The following is a 19324-nucleotide window of genomic DNA, read 5'->3' on the forward strand; positions in this document are numbered from 1 at the left end:
GTCAGTTAATCATGGAAATAATCTATGAAGACGAGGCCTTAATTGGAAAACGTTATTGAAGCTTATATTGTGCTTTGCCTAACTTTTTTACCGACTGTTTTGTTCTAAACATATGAAATGAACTAACAGTGTCTCCTCCTGGCCTTATGGCGGCGCTCTGAGCATTTAGCTGCGGTAGGAACATCCGGTCGTTCAGCGCACGTTTTCCTTCCGCGGTATTGCGAACGACTGAACAACGAACATTCAAACAACTCTGTCGGTTTTTAGAAAATACAGACAACATGAGCAAAGCACACCCCCCAGAGTTGAAGAAGTAAGTATCCCGGTTTGTTCAAATGAACTTATAACGTACACAATAATCTGTTGACGTATAATTCTATAAAATGAGTGAAGTTACCCTGCTACGTTGTTTGCAAACGAAGGTAGCTAACATTAGCTTGCCGGTCTGAATGCTATCTAAGTAGTTATCGTCTAAAAGCCTCTCTAACATAACATAATGTTTTTCTTTCTACAGGTTCATGGACAAGAAACTTTCCCGTGAGTATATTTAAAAGCCCATATTAAAGTCTATTGAAATCGTTGAAATGACTCTTTAAAATTTGGAAAGCACTCGTGTAAAAAGTACAATAGGCCAAGAACAAAGATGAATCATTAATCAATGAAGTTGTAGCGTTTAAATAAAAATGGGTGTTTTTATTGTGATTCATCTGCAACCTAATGTTTAAAAGTATATGTTCTAGAATGTATAGCCTAAAAGTTATTTTGTTTGCAGGGTTTGTTTTGTACATTGTAAACAAAACTGGAAAATAGTTTAAACTGACTGCTAAAACAAAGGGCACAAACAAATCCTCTGAGCAGCAGTTTAACGAGAATAGAAACAATCAGAAGTTAATGGTTAAAGAATCTCAAAGCAAATCAAAATATGTGCAGATATAGTAAGGAAAATATTCCTGTTTTAGCTTCAAGAGCACATTATCCTGAACAGGCTGCAAAACAAGCAACATATAGCATCTCAAAACTTCCCGAATAAAACTGAAGGTTAGTGTTGTGTATTGCAATATTGGATCTGGATCAGTGATTATCAGCAGAACATCCTGTGAGAGCAGGGTGGACCTTTTTTAAACTGAAAATAAACATGAATATTATCATATCATGCAATATTTATCAGAGATTTATTTTGTCCTTCAGTGAAGTTGAATGGAGGCAGACACGTGCAGGGCATCCTGCGCGGGTTCGACCCCTTCATGAACCTGGTGGTGGATGACTCTCTGGAGATGGGCCCAGGAGGACAACAGAACAACATTGGCATGGTGGTCAGTATCTGAGCTTGGTGTTCTTTGTTTTTTGATCGTCAACAAATCCAATGCAAGAACAAAGCTGTATCCAAAACCATTCATTTTCTACTACTTAGTGCAATATTGAGTATAAACTACGTTTTATTTTGGTGGTATATGGTCTTAGTTTATTTATAACTGTCCACTGAAATCTGCATTATGGCACTTTCACCTGCTGAAAATAGTGACAGAAACTTGACCGTAGCATAGTCCAATAATATCAATATGTACAAAAACTGTAGTATTAATTTAAATTAAATTTGATATATATATATATATATTATATATATTTATATTATATATATTATATATTATATATATATATATTATATATATATATATTATATATTATATATATATATAAAAATCTCTAATGCCGACGTAAACATAATTTCTTAAATAAAATGTGTGCTTAACCAGCTCTAGCAAAGAGTCATAAATGTGCATTTTATGCCCTCCTTAGATTAAAGTATCTTTTAAGTCAAGAAGTAATGAGTTATTTAATCCTTCTGGAAAGGCAGGAATAACACAAGTGAATAAGCATAATGTCTACACAGGGTGTTGTAGGTAAAGCAGTACGTTATTCACTGAACCTTCAGTCCTGCATGCATCTACACAATGTGATCAGGGACAGCACTTAGCGGCAGCAGAGAAGTCAGCTGCACATTTGCAACAAACAGCCTAGCACACATTCACTGTAGTTATGCTAGTAAAACTGAAGAAACTAGACTTGAAATGTAAAAATATACTAAACAGCTGAGCACATGTGGAATTAGTGAAATGCATTCTGGTTAATTGTAGCCCTTATATCAATATCACAGTTGACGCATGGAGGAAGTCTGTCTTGATTAACTCTGTGCTCTCATCATGTGTCACAGGTCATCAGGGGAAACAGCATCATCATGTTGGAGGCCTTGGAGCGAGTATGAGAGAGCGAAAGATCCACACCTTTTTTACCTTCTGTTATACTTTTTAGTTCTTTGTTTGGAAAGAGGCAATGCGTTTGTGTGGCTTTGAACTGTAACATGTCTGTCTGATTTCCATTGACGCGGATGTCATGTTTGGACATATTTTGAATTGCGTGTGAGATATTGATCGTGTGAATAAACCAGTGTTTCTTTGTAAGTTGTCTGTTTAGTTTACTTATTACAGATTTTTAACACCATGTCTCAGATAACAGCCTGAGGCCACTGTTACAGGTTCTTTATTCATGGTACTGTAGATCATGGTTCAAAGGTTTTATTTGTCGTATGCACAGCAGATACAGCGTGTATGTTGGCAATGAAAATCTTATATCCCAGGCTCCTCCAACAACTCAACATGCATAGTGCATTATAAGATAAATGAAATAGTGCAAAAATTAGACAAGAAAATATATATAATAACAACAATAAAGATGTAAAATATATACATATGTGGAACACATTGAAATGTAAATACACTGTACAGTAATTTAAATACTTTACACTGTTGAATGAGGAGGTATGGACAGATGCATATATTACATATAAACAGATGTATATGGCAGATATATATATATATATATATATATATTTGTGTGTACTATAAACAAATGTGAGTAGTCATTCACAGAGCTCAGGAGTTCAGCAGTGTTATACGGAGTATTTCCAGGTACTTAAATTGATAAAGTGACAAAAATCATATTGTATCTATGAAAAAAATATTTGTATTATATTTGGCTAAACCATTGACTAGATAGAAAACTATTTATCAATAACTTTTCAAGGGGTTGAGTGTGCTTTGATTAACAGACATGGAAAACAATCAAGTGAAAAAAATGATCGCATGTCCCTGTGACGCACTGAGTAAAGGCCTCGCGTTGCTCATCTCTAAATCAGCCCCTCTCCTTTAGTCAGACTGCCCTGCTGAAGCCCGGACAGCAGGGGGCGCTCTCTGAAGGACACGCTTCCTGCTCAGGTGGACTTTTATTTTGAAAGCCGATTGTCGTCATCGCAGAGACGTCTCTCTACGTTGTATGTCGTCGTCGCTGCTCGCCCGTATGTGGAAAGCAGCAATGTCGGAGGAGGTTGGGAAGGCGCTACAGTCGGTAGTGGATCGGGTGAACCAGGCGGCGGTACGGCGGCCCAAGGTAACTGCAGCCCGGGAGGCTCCTCTCTGGAGCTGCCGGAGCTCCACTGTCCGGGTCCGAGAAAGTCGTGCTGCAGCGGCACGACCCGTTATGTAAGGCTGCCATGCAAACACCTCAACCTCTGGCTGGGAGTTAGTAGCAGCACTTTCATAACACCATGCACGGGTATTACTGGCGGCAGCCTCACGTGCGTGGGAAAAGCAGTCCGGCGTCGGGTTGGCATTTGCCATGTCTGTGGGCTATTTAAAAAACAGGCTGAAGAGCACGCTGTGTACCATCCTCACTCCACAGCTCTGTGTGTGTGTGTGTGTGTGTGTGTGTGTGTGTGTGTGTGTGTGTGTGTGTGTGTGTGTGTGTGTGTGTGTGTGTGTGTGTGTGTGTGTGTGTGTGTGTGTGTGTGTGGGGGGGGGGGGGGGGGGGGGGGGGGGGGGGGGGGGTGGGTTGTATTAATAATCGTAATTATGAGAAGACCTGAATGCATGACATGACCCTCTTAGTCGATTAGCGGACTAATTGGTCGTTTTGGTCTTACTTTACTTAGATTTCCTTAATTGATCCATTCAATATTGATAAAACAAGATTTAAAGTTGATGTTAAAATGTTTAGATGTTGCATGATTTTATGTGGAGGAACTCAGTTTTACAGATCTTTGATTAATTCTGCAATACGTGGAGCCCATGAGTGTTTGTCTACTAAGAATCTCTTCCTTAAGGTGAACACAGCAGCCAGAAACCGAGGGCTTCATCACAGTCTAGCCTCTCAGGGCTGAGTCACAGCTCCGGCTGCATCACTGAGATCTGCTGATTCTGATGATGTTCTGTCCTTCCTCAGACTCTTCCAGTCGTGCCGCCCCGCCTCGTGGCTGTCAGCAAGACGAAACCTCCAGAGATGGTTGTGGAGGCGTACAGACAAGGGCATCGTAACTTTGGAGAAAACTACGTGAGTATAAATGTTGCAGGTCAGCATCAGTCCAAACGGGCCCTGCATGCATAGTCCTGAAGGGGCCTTCCTTACCCAAATATCAAGACCCTTACCATGGCATACATTTAGTGGGGAAATGATGTGAAAATGTCCTACTACAGATTATATGTCTCATTTATTTTTTATTGGATTGAGTTGAAATTTGCAACAGATGTTCATGTAAATATTTGTTGCTGAAAGTTTTATAGTATTTTCCTCCTAAATAACAAATATTTACTGCAAATGATATCTACAGAATGATATCTTACGTATACTTTGAATCTGTGTAGCATTAACATAGTCTTAACACACCCTAAAGGTTATTTGGTCTTTTGTAAAAAGATTAAGAGCTGAAAAGCCTTATATATATATATATATATATATATATATATATATATATATATATATATATATATATATATATATATATATATATATGAGAGGATTATTGAAATTATGTTAAAATCTCATTATTTTATACAAAAATATATATAAATAAATAACAATTGTTACATCCGTCCTTCATGATTTTATATTTTCCTGTCACTGGCAATATCTCTGTATGATTACATTAGAGGCTGCTTTTCAGTAATGGTGTGAACTGATTTGTTGTTCCTTCCTCTCCTCTCCAGGTAAATGAACTGGTGGACAAAGCTTCTGATCCTCTGGTGAGATTACATTTTTAAATTAGAAGGTAGAATCTACTTCTCCCAAATATTCACACAGTGTTCCTTTTTTCTTTGCAAGATTTTGGCCTCATGTCCTGAAATCAGGTGGCATTTTATCGGCCATCTGCAGAAGAACAATGTGAACAAACTCCTGGGTGAGTGCCGCTCCGCTCTCCCGCTCCACCTGCGCGTTAACAGCCTTCACTGAGTGTGTGTGTGTTTGTGTTTGTGATCCAGGCGTGCCCAACCTGTTCCTGGTGGAGACGGTGGACTCTGCGAAGCTGGCGGACAGGGTGAACAGCTCGTGGCAGCGTCTCAGAGGAGCCAGCACTCAGAGGTTAAAGGTCATGGTGCAGCTCAACACCAGCGGAGAACAGAGTATGTGTTCTGCTCAGACATACTGAATGGAAAAAACAAGACGTACTTTATTTGTCCTCGAGGGTTAGGATATATCAGGAGTCGGCAACCCACCTCCTGAGCCCCTCTAACATTTTTCCTGGCACAGAGGACACTTTATTGTAAAAGGAGTTTGAGATGATACTGTGACACTGAAATAATATTCATATTTGGTCAGCAAATATATGTCACATCCTTCTACGACTATTTCCTGGCCTTAGAAAACTAAATATTGCTAATTCTTAAAAAAGGAAAGTCATGAAATAGAGAGATTAATTAATTAGCTTTTACTGCCAACACTGCTGGCTGAAGTTTATGCTTTTCATATTTGAAGAAATAAGCAATATCCTGCTTCATATGTTATAACAGGTAGAAATAGCAATAGACCCTCACAGATGCAACAACATATCGTTTTTTTTAAATATAGAGTAAAACTACTTTATAAGCTGTGCCATCAAATATGTTTTGCAGCTTCAGACAAATTGTAATTGATATTAAAGGTTGCTGAACTTTGCTTCTATGGAGAGGTGTCAGAGGGAAGGGGCGGAATTGCTCAAAAGTGTCCCTGCATAATCTGAAAGTCTTCAAGCCTTTCATACTGAAATATCCAGACCCCCCAGCATATCATAGAATTACTGAAAACATTTTGATTCAGATACTTTTTAGTTATGAATTTTCAAAGTTTGCAGATGTTAATCCTCACCAACTGCTTATTTCTCTTAGGATTGTGTTCAAATTTGAACCAAACCGTAGGGGTGATTTGCAGCACATACTAAGAATATCTACTGCAGTTGTTTCTATCTTATAACACATTTCAGTTCTGTGTAGTATTAATTCCGTTATTAGCTATTTGGTGTCAGAGCAAAGGGGATGTCATGGGAAGGGTTCAGTGCCTTGCTTAAGGTCAGGATTTTTTTGCCCATACCGGGACACAAACCAGTGACCACCCTGTTCCCCAGCAGCGTCCCTGTGGAGAGCGATCCATGTTTGCTCACAGTGTGTCACATGTTTTCTGCAGATAAACACGGGCTACCCCCGGAGGACACGGTGGACACAGTGCAGCACATCCTGTCTAAGTGCTCCGCTCTGGACTTCTTAGGACTCATGACCATCGGTCGCTACGGATACGACCTCAACCTCGGCCCCAACCCAGACTTTCAGGTACAGAAGACTAGAGCTATTTTATGTCCAATAATAAAAATAGAAGTACAATAAAAATAATAATAATTTGACTATTGAAACCTGCTATTCTCCGTCTGAAGTCAATAAAATGTCTCTGGGTTTTGGACCTGCATAAAAAGACATCAACGTGGGGTTTGACAGACGGTGTGGTTGGTTTTTATAAGGAAAACAAAAAATCAAATCATACACTGCAGCCCTCTGAAAGGCTCCCATGAATAACACTTGGTTTTGAATCTGATGTCAATAAGGTGTCTGCTTTATATCTACAGGTGACAAAAACTACACTGATACAGATGTGTCTTACTCGAGGCAGATTGTTCTTATTATCTCAACTCTAGTTCTCTAGTCTAGATAAATTTGGAAGGCTGATATTATCTTCTTGCAGACATGTTGATAAGTTACAAAAAATGCCACATTAGGTCTGACATATTAGTTTCAGAGTCCCCTCGCATTGTGTTTCCACCAAAGAGCAAACACACAGGTTACTGTCGGTTGCACGGTTTAAGGTTCAAGGGTTTTTATTATCAAGTGCACAGCAGCTACAGTGTAGTTATGGCAAGGAAGGTCCCAAGCTCCTCTAACAATGCCACATATTATAAAAGGACGTAAGACAAAATAATAAAATAAAAGTGTAAATAAAACGAAAATATTGCAAAGTTGGAGAGGAGCTAGAGACTCGGCAGCCATCCACGGCGCCATCTTCTCCATTGTGCCGGCTGATCGCACCGTGTATTTGTTGTGCATTAATATGCTATAAATCCACTCAGCAGATATTTTGTCATCAGATTCTTTTTAAAGCTCATAAATATTGATTTCACTTGAAGGTCCCCTGTTATGCGAAATACACTTTTTAATGTCTTTTATACACATATATATCTAAATGTCTCCCCTGTGTGACTCACAAAGTGTCAGGAAAAAAGATTGTCTCTTGTTTCCCTCCTGATCCAAGTATGTGAAAGCCGCTCTAAAAATGGGTGAGATTGGTTTTTCCAATCATACGTGACGTAAACTTCAACTTTGACGTCATTTGTGGGTTGTTCGGCATTAGCAACAAACCAACCACGGTAAGCCCCCGCCCACCCTCTTACCTGAATCCCCTCCTGCAGCACCTGTGTGTCTGTGTAATGTTGGCCACAGGTTTCAGCAGGATGTCTGAGACGTTCAACTTCCACTTTTTGCTGTTGCTGGGTTGGTCCTAAATGAAACCTTGAACTGCGGGGTTTCTGCTGGTGGACATTGTGAAACACTCTGGTAAAGGGGCGTGGCCAGCAGCAGCTCATTAGCATTTAAAGCGACAGACACAGAATCAGCACTTTTGGAACAGGGCTGAAACAGAGGGGTTTATGCCATGCTATAACTCATGATCAGTTTGGTATTTTGAGCAAAAAACTTCAGAGACATGTTTTGTATAGATCTGAGACCTATAAGATATTGTTGAAATACAGCATAATACGTGACCTTTAAGATCCGATAGTTTAACGGTCATGTGCACAATAGCTAGAATATTAGTAGTTGTTGGAAATGAAACTCTTAATTCCCTCCAACAATGCAAAATACTGAATACTTTGGACCTCTATACTTATCTAGAAGTAGATAAGTAAAATAATGCAATAAACATAAATGCAAGTGATACAACTGTGAAAGTGAAATGTAAGCGTCAGATAAAATAATGACTCGTGTGTCCGGGCTGCAGATGCTGTCGAGTCGGAGGCAGGAGCTGTGTGACAGTCTGAAGCTTCCTCTGGAGCAGGTGGAGCTCAGCATGGGGATGTCCACAGACTTCGAACACGCCGTGAGTATCGCTCCACATCAGCTTTTACAAACACTAATATGAAAGCAAATATGGCCAGATGAAATCCTTCTTGGAATTTAGGTAAGTTTTTTAAATATTTGACTTAATGAACACAAATGATGTATTTTAGTGCCCAGTATTTGAACATTAATTCAGTTTAAGTCAGGCTGGGTGAGTTTGAGTAATATATAGAATATTGAATGTTTCTACATGAATTTGTAAACCCTAAGATTTGCAAATTAAAACAGAAATATCCATTTCTGTCACGTTTTATCATTTAAATGTGGCAAATTATTTAAAAATTATAATAATATACAGCGGCTGAAAAAATTATGAGGCCACTTCAGCATTATCATTTTCTCTTATTGTGCAAGTTCTCCCATTTAAAAAAGATGAGAGAGGCCTGTAATTTTCATCATAGGTACACTTCAACTATGAGAGACAGAATGGGGGAAACAATCCAGGAAATCACATTGTAGGATTTTTAAAGAATTCATTGGTAAATTCCTCGGTAAAATAAGTATTTGGTCACCTACAAACAAGCAAGATTTCTGGCTCTCACAGACCTGTAACTTCTTCTTTAAGAGGCTCCTCTGTCCTCCACTCGTTACCTGTATTAATGGCACCTTTTTGAACTCGTTATCAGTATAAAAGACACCTGTCCACAACCTCAAACAGTCATACTCCAAACTCCACTATGGCCAAGACCAAAGAGCTGTCAAAGGAGACCAGAGACTAAATTGTAGACCAGCACCAGGCTGGGAAAACTGAATCTGCAATAGGTAAGCAGCTTGGTGTGAAGAAATCAACTGTGGGAGTAATTATTCGAAAATGGAAGACATACAAGACCACTGCTAATCTCCCTCCATCTGGGGCTCCACGCAAGATCTCACCCCGTGGGGTCAAAATGATCACAAGAACGGTGAGCAAAAATCCCAGAACCACACGGGGGGACCTAGTGAATGACCTGCAGAGAGCTGGGACCAAAGTAACAGAGGCTACCATCAGTAACACACTACGCAGCCAGGGACTTCAATCCTGCAGTTCCAGACGTGTCCCCCTGCTTAAGCCAGTACATGTCCAGGCCCGTCTGAAGTTTGCTAGAGGGCATTTGGATGATCCAGAAGAGGATTGGGAGAATGTCATATGGTCAGATGAAACCAAAATAGAACTTTTTGGTAAAAACTCAACTCGTCGTGTTTGGAGGAGAAAGAATGCAGAGTTGCATCCAAAGAACACCATACCTACTGTGAAGCATGGGGGTGGAAACATCATGCTTTGGGGCGGTTTTTCTGCAAAGGGACCAGGACGACTGATCCGTGTAAAGGAAAGAATGAATGGGGCCATGTATCGTGAGATTTTGAGTGAAAACCTCCTTCCATCAGCAAGGGCACTGAAGATGAAGCGTGGCTGGGTCTTTCAGCATGACAATGATCCCAAACACACCGCCAGGGCAACGAAGGAGTGGCTTCGTAAGAAGCATTTCAAGGTCCTGGAGTGGCCTAGCCAGTCTCCAGATCTCAACCCCATAGAAAATCTTTGGAGGGAGTTGAAAGTCCGTGTTGCCCAGCGACAGCCCCAAAACATCAGTGCTTTAGAGGAGATCTGCATGGAGGAATGGGCCAAAATACCAGCAACAGTGTGTGGAAACCTTGTGAAGACTTACAGAAAACGTTTGACCTCTGTCATTGCCAACAAAGGGTATATAACAAAGTATTGAGATGAACTTTTGTTATTGACCAAATACTTATTTTCCACAATCATTTGAAAATAAATTCATTAAAAATCCTACAATGTGATTTTCTGGATTTTATTTCTCATTCTGTCTCTCATAGTTGAGGTGTACCTATGATCAAAATTACAGGCCTCTCTCATCTTTTTAAATGGGAGAACTTACACAATTGGTGGCTGACTAAATACTTTTTTGCCCCACTGTATGTCATTGAAGTCAATTATTATATACATTTTTTTATTGTATTCTATAAACTACTGACAACATATCTCTGTGTTGGAATTGAACAGACACTGGAATGGCTGCCATACATGTAGAGATAAAGATTTCAGAAACATTTGGACTGGTCTCTTAATGTTTTCCAGAGCTGTATTGTTATAGATCATTTCTGATCAAAGCACCTTCAGATAGGAATAATTTACCAGACACACCATGCTGAACTCCCTTAAATGTTTAAAACGGCTTTGTCTTTTTATTTTGTTGAGAATTGTACATGATTTAAAACTTACAAAACACTGTGGCCATATAGTAGTTATGTTCTATTATGATCTATCATTTGTGTTGTGATTTAAGAAGTCTTGTCTGTTGGTTTTATTTTACGTCAGGCTCCCCTTGAAATGATTATGTTATAATATATACTATAATTACAATTTTATATAAAATACTCGTGTATTTACATTGTTTGGGCAAATGTAAACCATGAAGCTGTAAGTCAATCCCCCCAATCAGTGTTCAGTTGCTTTGAGATGTTCATAGTTATGGCTGTTACTGGATTCATTATGAATGTGATTAATGCAGATCTTTAATCTGAAATCTTTTATCTCAAATGTATCTGTAAATCCCCCCCCCCCCCCCGGGACGAATAAAGGTACTCTGATGGACTCAGTAGGAGTCTCTCCTGCTCTAACACCTGTACTCCTTTACATTAAAGATCGAGGTGGGCTCCACCAACGTGCGAGTGGGTAGCGTCATATTTGGCAACAGGGACTATCCCAACAGTGCGACCAACACTCCGGCCCCCAGCCCGGCCCCCAGCCCGGAGAAAACCGGCAAGAGTGTGTCCGAGGAGGCGGCCAAGAAGATGCAGCACCTGACTGTGTCCAAACCATAAGGATCCGCTCGCTCTGAAGTCCTTTAACACTTCACCTGCACACTGGGTAGAGCAGTGGAGCACATCATTTCAGCCATGTGGAGCTAGGATTGCAAAAGAATTGTTGCATAATTTTAAAGTGTAATTGCCTAATCCTCTTCACTTTTTTGTGTGCCCTTGTTGCTCTTTTAAGCATTAAAAAGCGGCATTCAGTACGAATTAGTTGTACCTTTTTAAAAGTTGTGTGTTACTAACCTGTAGTGCTCCGACTTCCTTCCTGCAATGACACAAACGTAGAAAACACGATGACATTTTGATTTGTTTGGATTTGTCTTGATATTTTCTACCTTCCCAGCCCAGAGGAAGAATCCCACACGGCACGATGTACCGTTTTTGTTGTACAGATGAAACGAAGACTTGATTTAATAAATCATTTATCCCTTTATAATGACACATAGTATTGTGTGTTTCACATTGTTTCTTATGGCGTTCCAGCGGTGACAGATCTCTATTCTTGATATGAACGAGAGGGAACGTGGAGGGAGAGTTTCTGTGGAGTCTTGTGTTTGTGCGTGTTGCAGCTGAGCGAGTGAATCTATGCAAAGTGCTGTTTCTGTTTCCAGTGGATCTCACACTGCAGCTGTACACGCTGTCGCAGGGGATTCTGTCACAAGGTCGGTGTGTTGTCCTGTCTCCATGAAAAGTGCTTTTACTGTCAGTGATCAAACTAAAAGATGATTAACGTGTGGTTGCTGTCTTAACTAGCCGTTGTTTGGGGGGGAGGGGTCGAAGATGAGCAATAAATGTTTTTGCTGAACATTTCTGCCATTCGCCTTGTATTTGGCAAAGTGGCTCTAATAAAACAAAGACAGAAAGTTGTTTGGCCAAATTGTCTTTATTAAGCACATGGAGGTGACCACAGGGGAAATCAGAATATTCCAAGAGTGATAAACAAACATAATAAAAAATAATTGAATGGCCGAAATTCATTTTAAGAATTTGACTCCTATCTAAACTTGGCAAAAAAGATCTGGAGAAAATAGACTTACTAAATTCTGTTCAAATCAAATCATTTTCTAACAAATTCAGAGTTGTCAGGCATTGCTAAATGGAACCCAAAAAAACTCATGACAGTAAATCAAATTTGGCTTAAGCTCAGCACTGAAACACAGGCTACAACTGCTCAATAAATACTTCCCACAACACTGCAGAAACACGCTGGACAGACATTCAATCCGTGTAAAAGGCTGTAGAAAATGAACAGGACGTCAACGGCTGTTTACAACAAACAGTAGATCCTGTTAGTAAGAGACAAGTATCACAAACTATCTACACACCTGCTCAACGCACAGGAAACTCAACTCCAGGGACAAACTATATACAGTCAGGGGGGTTTAAGTTTGACCCTCCATTTCACATTCATAAACATTATATCAGCTGATATTAAGGAGGTGTAAGAGTTTATTAATGTCCACATTAGAATCCTCCACTGGTATAAAACCAGGGATTTATACAAGGATTTATAATATTAACTGTATTATTTGTAAGTATATCTTCTTTACAAGTTTTATATAAATTAATATTAACATTAATAATGATAATGTATATTTCATTAATGTTAGGACTGTTTCTTAAACATGAATAAACACTCGTTCTCTTATTAGGGCTGCATATACTGTGTATGCGTGCTAAAAAAGGAGGGTTGTATAAATATCAATATGTGAATGCAGGTGAAATATTATTATCATAGCGTCTGCCTAATGGTCCCCGCTGAACGCCTGTGGTTAGAATGCAACACCTGGAAATAGAAATATATGCAGTATTGACAAAAAAAAGAAAAAAGGGGGGGCTGCATCAAATAAAAGATCAATACACTTTTGGTGACCTTATTGTTACATATCCACTGCTGTTATTCACTCCTGTTAGACCTCATAAACTTGGAACAGGAAAAAGAAATGTAAACAAAAACACAAAAAAGGCAGGTGGAGTGTTGTCACTGTCGGAAACTAACAACAGCCAAACAATGAATAATAACAACACAGTCTCCAGGCTTTACAACTGCTTTGTGAGTTTGCTCGTACCAGTTATGGCTGGTATTAAAGATGTAGTGAGGGTGTTTTAAAAGGAGGGTTGTATGAGGTGCATATCCACTCAGTGTATTAACTACAGTTTGGAGAAACAGACAGGAGTAGCATCAGGAAGCTAATGTTCTGCTGTGGATAGGGGCAGCAAACTGTATTAACCCAAAAAATGATTTTTTAATGCTAGATTTTTTATATTTTCATCAATTTACCTTAGAGTCCTATCTGATGCCACCAGCCTCCATGGACAAAAACAGTCCTTTCACTTTGCACAACACATGACTTCCTAGCTAGAATACATTCTTCTCATCATCACTCTGTAGGTGATGCACTGACTGTGGAGAAGTACCTCATATAACCCCCCCCTCAAGCAGCCCCAGCTCCCCCTTAAGAACACGTCTCCTCCTGGGTGTTTCTGGGTGGGCGTGACTCCATTCGCTCGAGTCTTTCCTGCTGCTGCCATGCTGCAGACACGCATCAGACCAGTTTCTTGGCCTCAAAGAAGCTCTTGAGGTGCTTCATCTGCCAGATGCCAGTGACGATGAGGATGAGTGTCTGAGCGATGGACCACCACAGGACGCGCTGGTTGGTGCTCTCACTGGTCATGCGAAACCGCTCCTCCCGATACTGCAGAAGACCCAATCATGTCACTAGAGGGCTTTAATGACTTTAGAGTGGTGCTATGAGGAGGTAATATTGGAAGTGGACCCAGAAGATAATCAATGCAATGGTAACCTGAATAAAATCAATGGGAGTTTTCTAATGGATTTCAGAATATTGCAGAAAATAAAATCTGTGGCAAACACATGACTATGATGCTTACATGTTTTGTTCAGCAGGATAATATCTACATATTAACACAACTTCAATGATTTTTGAAGCGTAAATGAAATCACCAGAAGCAAAAAGCTAATGTTAAGCTATGAAGAAACTACATCATAGTCACATGACTACACCTCAACACCGCTAAGCTAAAAGCGGCGTGACGTTTATTCGTCTCATTTATTACATTTGGCTGACGCTTTTATCCAAAGCGTATTTTAATAGGTGCAAAAACCATAAAAGATTCAAACTCGGACCAAAAAGAAAGTGCTGGTGAATAAGTTACAAGGCATAAATTATTTTTTTGGTTTTGTTGTAGAATTTAATTGCCAAGGTATTTAATATTCCATTCATTGCCCTATTATGTGTATAATATCCTGCTTTATATTCTGTTAAATTCAATAGTGTTTACTTGACTGACTGTTTATAGGTTATTTATCTTCATAGTCAACTCTATAGATATATATATATATCTTTTCTCTAATGCCGGTTTATTTTTATTTCTATTCCTCCTTTGAGATGTTTATACTTTAGAACTTTGTTTATTTCTTCTTTTTAATTTCTAATTATGTGCTATGCCTTGTATTGTTTTATGCTGCTGTAACACAAACATTTCCCAGTTTGGGAATAATAAATTCATTCTTATCTTATTTTATAATCCAAAGATTTGGGTTTTTGAGTTTGCTACGGAAGATATGCAGAGTTCCTGCTTTCCAGATTTCAGTGGGGAGCTCATTCCACCAATCAGGAGCCAGGATAGGCGTATTTTTGAGGGGTACCTACTGTAGGTCCCACTCGCAGAGATGGAGCAGCAAGCTGATTGGCTGATGCAGACCAAAGTCCAGGTGATGGAGTGTATGGTTTAACCAAGGCCTGGATGTAGGGAGGGGCTGACCCCCTCACAGCTCGTAGGCCATTAAGTCACGTTCTAGCAAACACTGTATTTATGACTCAGAAGCTTCAGACATCCACCAGTGGATTATTGAATGTCAGATTTTAGGTTGTTGAACATAACCACTGATGTTATTTCAGGCGTCTAACCAAAGACATGTTTAGAAAACTGCTAAATTTGAAATTAAGGAACCAGAAGTGGTAACATGTCATTTCCAACTTTTAAGACTCATTTCTGTTCCACTCCTCAACTTACCAGTCCTCCTGTCATCGATCACATTACTTGGAGTATTTTGTTACTGACCCTCTGGTAGTTTTGCTCCTTCTGGATCTGCTCCACCTGGTCCAGCAGCTGTCGGGCTCTCAGCTGCAGCTCCGTCAGTTTGTCCTTAGCAGCGATTTCAGGGTAGTTGTTGGTGTGTTCTCCCACCTGAATATCCAGATGCACCCTCTGCAACATGGGGAGACACATCATTCAGATCTACGGGCTTGTTTTCGTGAGCATTCAAAGAAATTGAGAAGCTCAGTTTGTAAAATCAGACTTTAAAGCATCATGAGAACTAAAAATGAAAAATATGTCCAAATCCAGACATCTCTTCAGAAATGACTGATGATGAAATGCTTGAAATGGCAAAACAAAACAAGAGGATGAGTAAGACACTATTGAAACTAAATAAGTCTAAAGTTAACAAAAAATATGACGATTATATGGAAATTCCTGAGCAGGTAGGGCTTAAAAGTCTAACCCCGCTCTTTAAACTACTCACTGACCTGGAGATTTTTAGGGAAAACACAGTTTGGATATTAATAACTGCTATGCAAAAATCACAATGAACTGGGACCCGGGAGTCTGCTGGATCTGTACTGATGGACCAGGCACACACGTTGGTCTTGTCAAAGTATTCTCCTTTTCTGTAGAAAGTAGGACCTTTAATGTCCATAATGCAGGGATTGATGCTTTCTTTTATATCATGCATTTTGGAGATGTGTCATGTTAGTTATGTCATGTTCTGTAATGTTACGTTGCATTATGTTATGTTACGCTATGTTACGTCATGTTGCGTCATGTTCTGTTAAGTAATGTTACGTTATGCTACGTCATGTGACATAGTGTAACAAGATGTCATGTTACATGATTACATTATGTTATGTTACGCTACGTAATGTTACGTTATGTTATGTCATGTTACAGCACGTTACGTTACGCCGGATATGTTACGTTAAGTTGATGTTGCCATAATTTAACATAACTTAATGTAACAGACTGTAACATCACATAACGTAACATAACGATTTTGATGACTAACTACTTAGTTGACAGATTACTATCACTATAATTGTTGTGTATATCAGAGGTTTGCTCATAGGTTTCTTTCAAATAAGTTATTTATTATTACAAAAGACATCACTAACAAAGCCCTAAACAACAATTTAGACAACGTTTCAGAACAGAAGCGGCAACCCTAAAGAGCTTCATTTCTCGATCAGGTAAATGTTGCTTTTTGGTTTGCATTTGCACTATGACTGTTGTGGGGATACCCATCCTGTGCCTGATTGACACCTCCCTCACTCCTGTTAGCTTTTTTCGCACCAGGTTGGGCGGAAGAAATAGCGCCCTCGTCAGTCTGACTGCTAATGAGCCGAAATAACTGGAAACACATGTGGGAGTGCAGTGCTATTAAATAATGACTTTAAAGAAAATGCTACTTACTATTAGGATTCAGCAATAGGTACAAGTTTTATAGGCTTTATATATTTATTTGCAGTGCATTTAAAAAAAACTGGTCTGACCAGGACCACTCTAGATGTTAGCTGGTCTGGATGGTTTAACGAGAACGATAAAATCATGGATCAGACTTTTTTCAATCTCCTTTATGAAACTGAATTCCCTGAAGATAGGCTTTTTTTCCCAGTAGTAAGCCCACTTATAATACAAAAATAAAATAAATAAACTAGCAGGACCTAATGTAGAACCATTTGTGGGAAAATAACGGTTATAAAGTGACTGCGCTCATACCAGTTTTCCTCCTGCGAACAGAGCCATCTTAGTGGAGTTGGAGTGCAAACAGATCTGATGTTCCCCGGGGGTGTGGGAGGTGAAGGTGAACCGTCCGTCTGAGCCATATTGTCGAGAGAGGATAATCTGGAAGAATTTAAGGTAAATGTTTATATTATAATGACTGAACATGTATGTGGGAGTGTCTCAGTACACCATCTTCTCTTAGCTTACCTTAGTATCCGGATCCTTGATCTCCACATGCATCCCCAGGCCGGGCGTGGCTGCGAGGAAGGAACTAGTCACCTTGTCCCACAGCTGAGTCCTGTACTTTCCTGTCAGACAGGCAGAGCAACATACACACATGCCTTCAGCTCATCCAGTATGGTCACTTTGCACCAGAAGCACAGCAGTAGAATTACAATAGAATTAGGAGAAACTTCACACAGTAAATGGGGGAATTCAACATATCCCAACAGTGCCAGAAAATACAAAAAAATATCAAAATTGTCAAAATGGGGCAGAAGTATATGGTAGATGGTAAATGTACTCTATTCAAGTCTCTTGACTATTCAACCACTTTAACACCACATGTCGAGATTTACACATTAATTGAGCAGAGAATGTATGCTTATCTGTAACAATAATCTTAATAGTATTGCTGTAAATACGATGTGCATATATCTATTGTGGTGAGTGAAATTGTGATAGGAATAGGTACCCCTTAAAACAGAGGAAAACTCCATGCTATCTGGGGTGCTCCTTCAGAGGAAAACACATCACAGAACCCCTTTGGGAATAACATGGTGCTGCTGTATGGAAGTTAACTTTAGGCTGTGTTTCTAATACAGAGGTAAAGTAGTGATTATTTGAAAATGAAGGAACATTGTACAACATGTTCACCCTAGCTAAGGTTTGGATCACCATAAATACATCAGACCTTGCTTATTTATCGCCCCTGCCCCTCAGTAACCCTGTACCCGTCAGTGATAAGTCACCTGCCTCAATGAGTGCCTTGTTGCAAATAGTTCATATTTTTAATATAAACTATGGTGTTACTAAAGATACGGCTAGTCCAGATATGTTATACGAAGAAGCAAATTAGCAGCCACAAAATCTTACAAAATCTACACTGTCATTTTTTTGCCAAAATATTTTTTAAAACACGTTTTTGGGTAATCGTTTTGTCGATACTACAGTCAAACTCAATGCAGCATCTTTGATGGAGCCAGCTGTTCGCTTTAGCTTTAGCTAACATCACGTCAAGCTAACGAGCCCAATGCAGCTTACCAATAACCATGGTTTCGTCTGGGATTTCTTCTATGAAACATTTCTTCTCCGTCTCTCCTATGTGGAAATAAAGAGCGTGACTTGGATAAATCCAAGCTAATATTAAAAGGACTCCAGCAGCAGGGTAAGCGAGCATCATGTAGCTTCTTCACTTCACGCACATCAGCACAAGAAACTATGATGGTGCAGCAGCTGACGTCATCTCCCACTGCGGAAGAAGGAAGGGGATTTCCTGAGCTGTGGGCTTGTTTTGCCCTCAAGTGTGCTTCTCAGGCAGCACTCACTTCCAAGTTCAGAATCAGAATCAGAATACCTTTATTCTGTACCTCCAGATCAGCCAAAAGAAGAAGAACATTTTATTTTTGTAATGCACTGATCATTTTAATGAACAATATAATGAGCAATGAGCTGTGACAGCATTCGTAGTTCTAAGACAAGGCTTTAAGCATTAAAAATGCAAGATGCAGAAAGAACAAAACAAGAGATGAGTAGCCTTCATCAGCTTGGTGCAGTCTCGGATGTGTTTTGGGAGGTACAGTAGTTTCAGTGGGAGGGCGAAGCCAGGTTTTAGTCAAAGTAATTCATGATGTTGGATACAGATCCAATATTTTTTTCAGACCGAATTGTCAACATGTTTACTAAGAATTACAGCAATATGACAAGGCAATGGTTAGAAAATGTGTATTTGTTAAATATTTCATTTTGTATTATTTTATTATTTTTCCTTTCTTTTTGGTTGTTTTTACTCTGTGTTTGTTCCTGTGTACATGTGATGTCAAAATGTTGTGTCCATGTAAAATGTTTCGGATATATATTATGTATGTAAGATATTATATAATTTCATTGAATCGGGTAGTTAATTGATGTAATTGATGCTATTTTACTCGAAAATCGTGTTTCTAATGCTTTACACAATATATAAAGATAACATATCAATCTCTTTTTGCAAAAAGGTTTATGTTTTATCCCGTGATTGTCTT

The 19324-nt window shown here is 39.4% G+C and overlaps 3 protein-coding genes across 3 annotated transcripts; 2 read left to right on the top strand and 1 right to left on the bottom strand.

Moving 5' to 3' along the window:
* The first annotated feature begins 162 nt into the window (after positions 1-162).
* On the top strand, positions 163-2459 carry snrpg (small nuclear ribonucleoprotein polypeptide G). The gene is made up of 4 exons (XM_063888198.1): positions 163-313; positions 515-537; positions 1189-1313; positions 2213-2459. The coding sequence occupies exons 1-4, from the start codon at positions 282-284 to the stop codon at positions 2261-2263; spliced, it is 231 nt and encodes a 76-aa protein (XP_063744268.1). The 5' UTR covers positions 163-281; the 3' UTR covers positions 2264-2459.
* A 770-nt stretch (positions 2460-3229) lies between these two features.
* On the top strand, positions 3230-12142 carry plpbp (pyridoxal phosphate binding protein). The gene is made up of 8 exons (XM_063883183.1): positions 3230-3444; positions 4276-4383; positions 5037-5072; positions 5152-5227; positions 5310-5450; positions 6487-6629; positions 8344-8442; positions 11106-12142. The coding sequence occupies exons 1-8, from the start codon at positions 3331-3333 to the stop codon at positions 11283-11285; spliced, it is 897 nt and encodes a 298-aa protein (XP_063739253.1). The 5' UTR covers positions 3230-3330; the 3' UTR covers positions 11286-12142.
* Positions 12141-18545, bottom strand: tmed4 (transmembrane p24 trafficking protein 4). Its single transcript, XM_063883192.1, has 5 exons — positions 18345-18545; positions 17289-17389; positions 17076-17201; positions 15363-15509; positions 12141-13972 (listed from the first exon to the last, which is right to left on the bottom strand). Exons 1-5 carry the CDS (start codon positions 18481-18483, stop codon positions 13823-13825), a joined length of 663 nt encoding a protein of 220 aa, XP_063739262.1. The 5' UTR covers positions 18484-18545; the 3' UTR covers positions 12141-13822.
* Between the last annotated feature and the right edge of the window lie 779 nt (positions 18546-19324).

Source organism: Eleginops maclovinus, chromosome 1 (assembly GCF_036324505.1).
Source record: "Eleginops maclovinus isolate JMC-PN-2008 ecotype Puerto Natales chromosome 1, JC_Emac_rtc_rv5, whole genome shotgun sequence".
Classification (NCBI taxonomy): domain Eukaryota; kingdom Metazoa; phylum Chordata; class Actinopteri; order Perciformes; family Eleginopidae; genus Eleginops; species Eleginops maclovinus.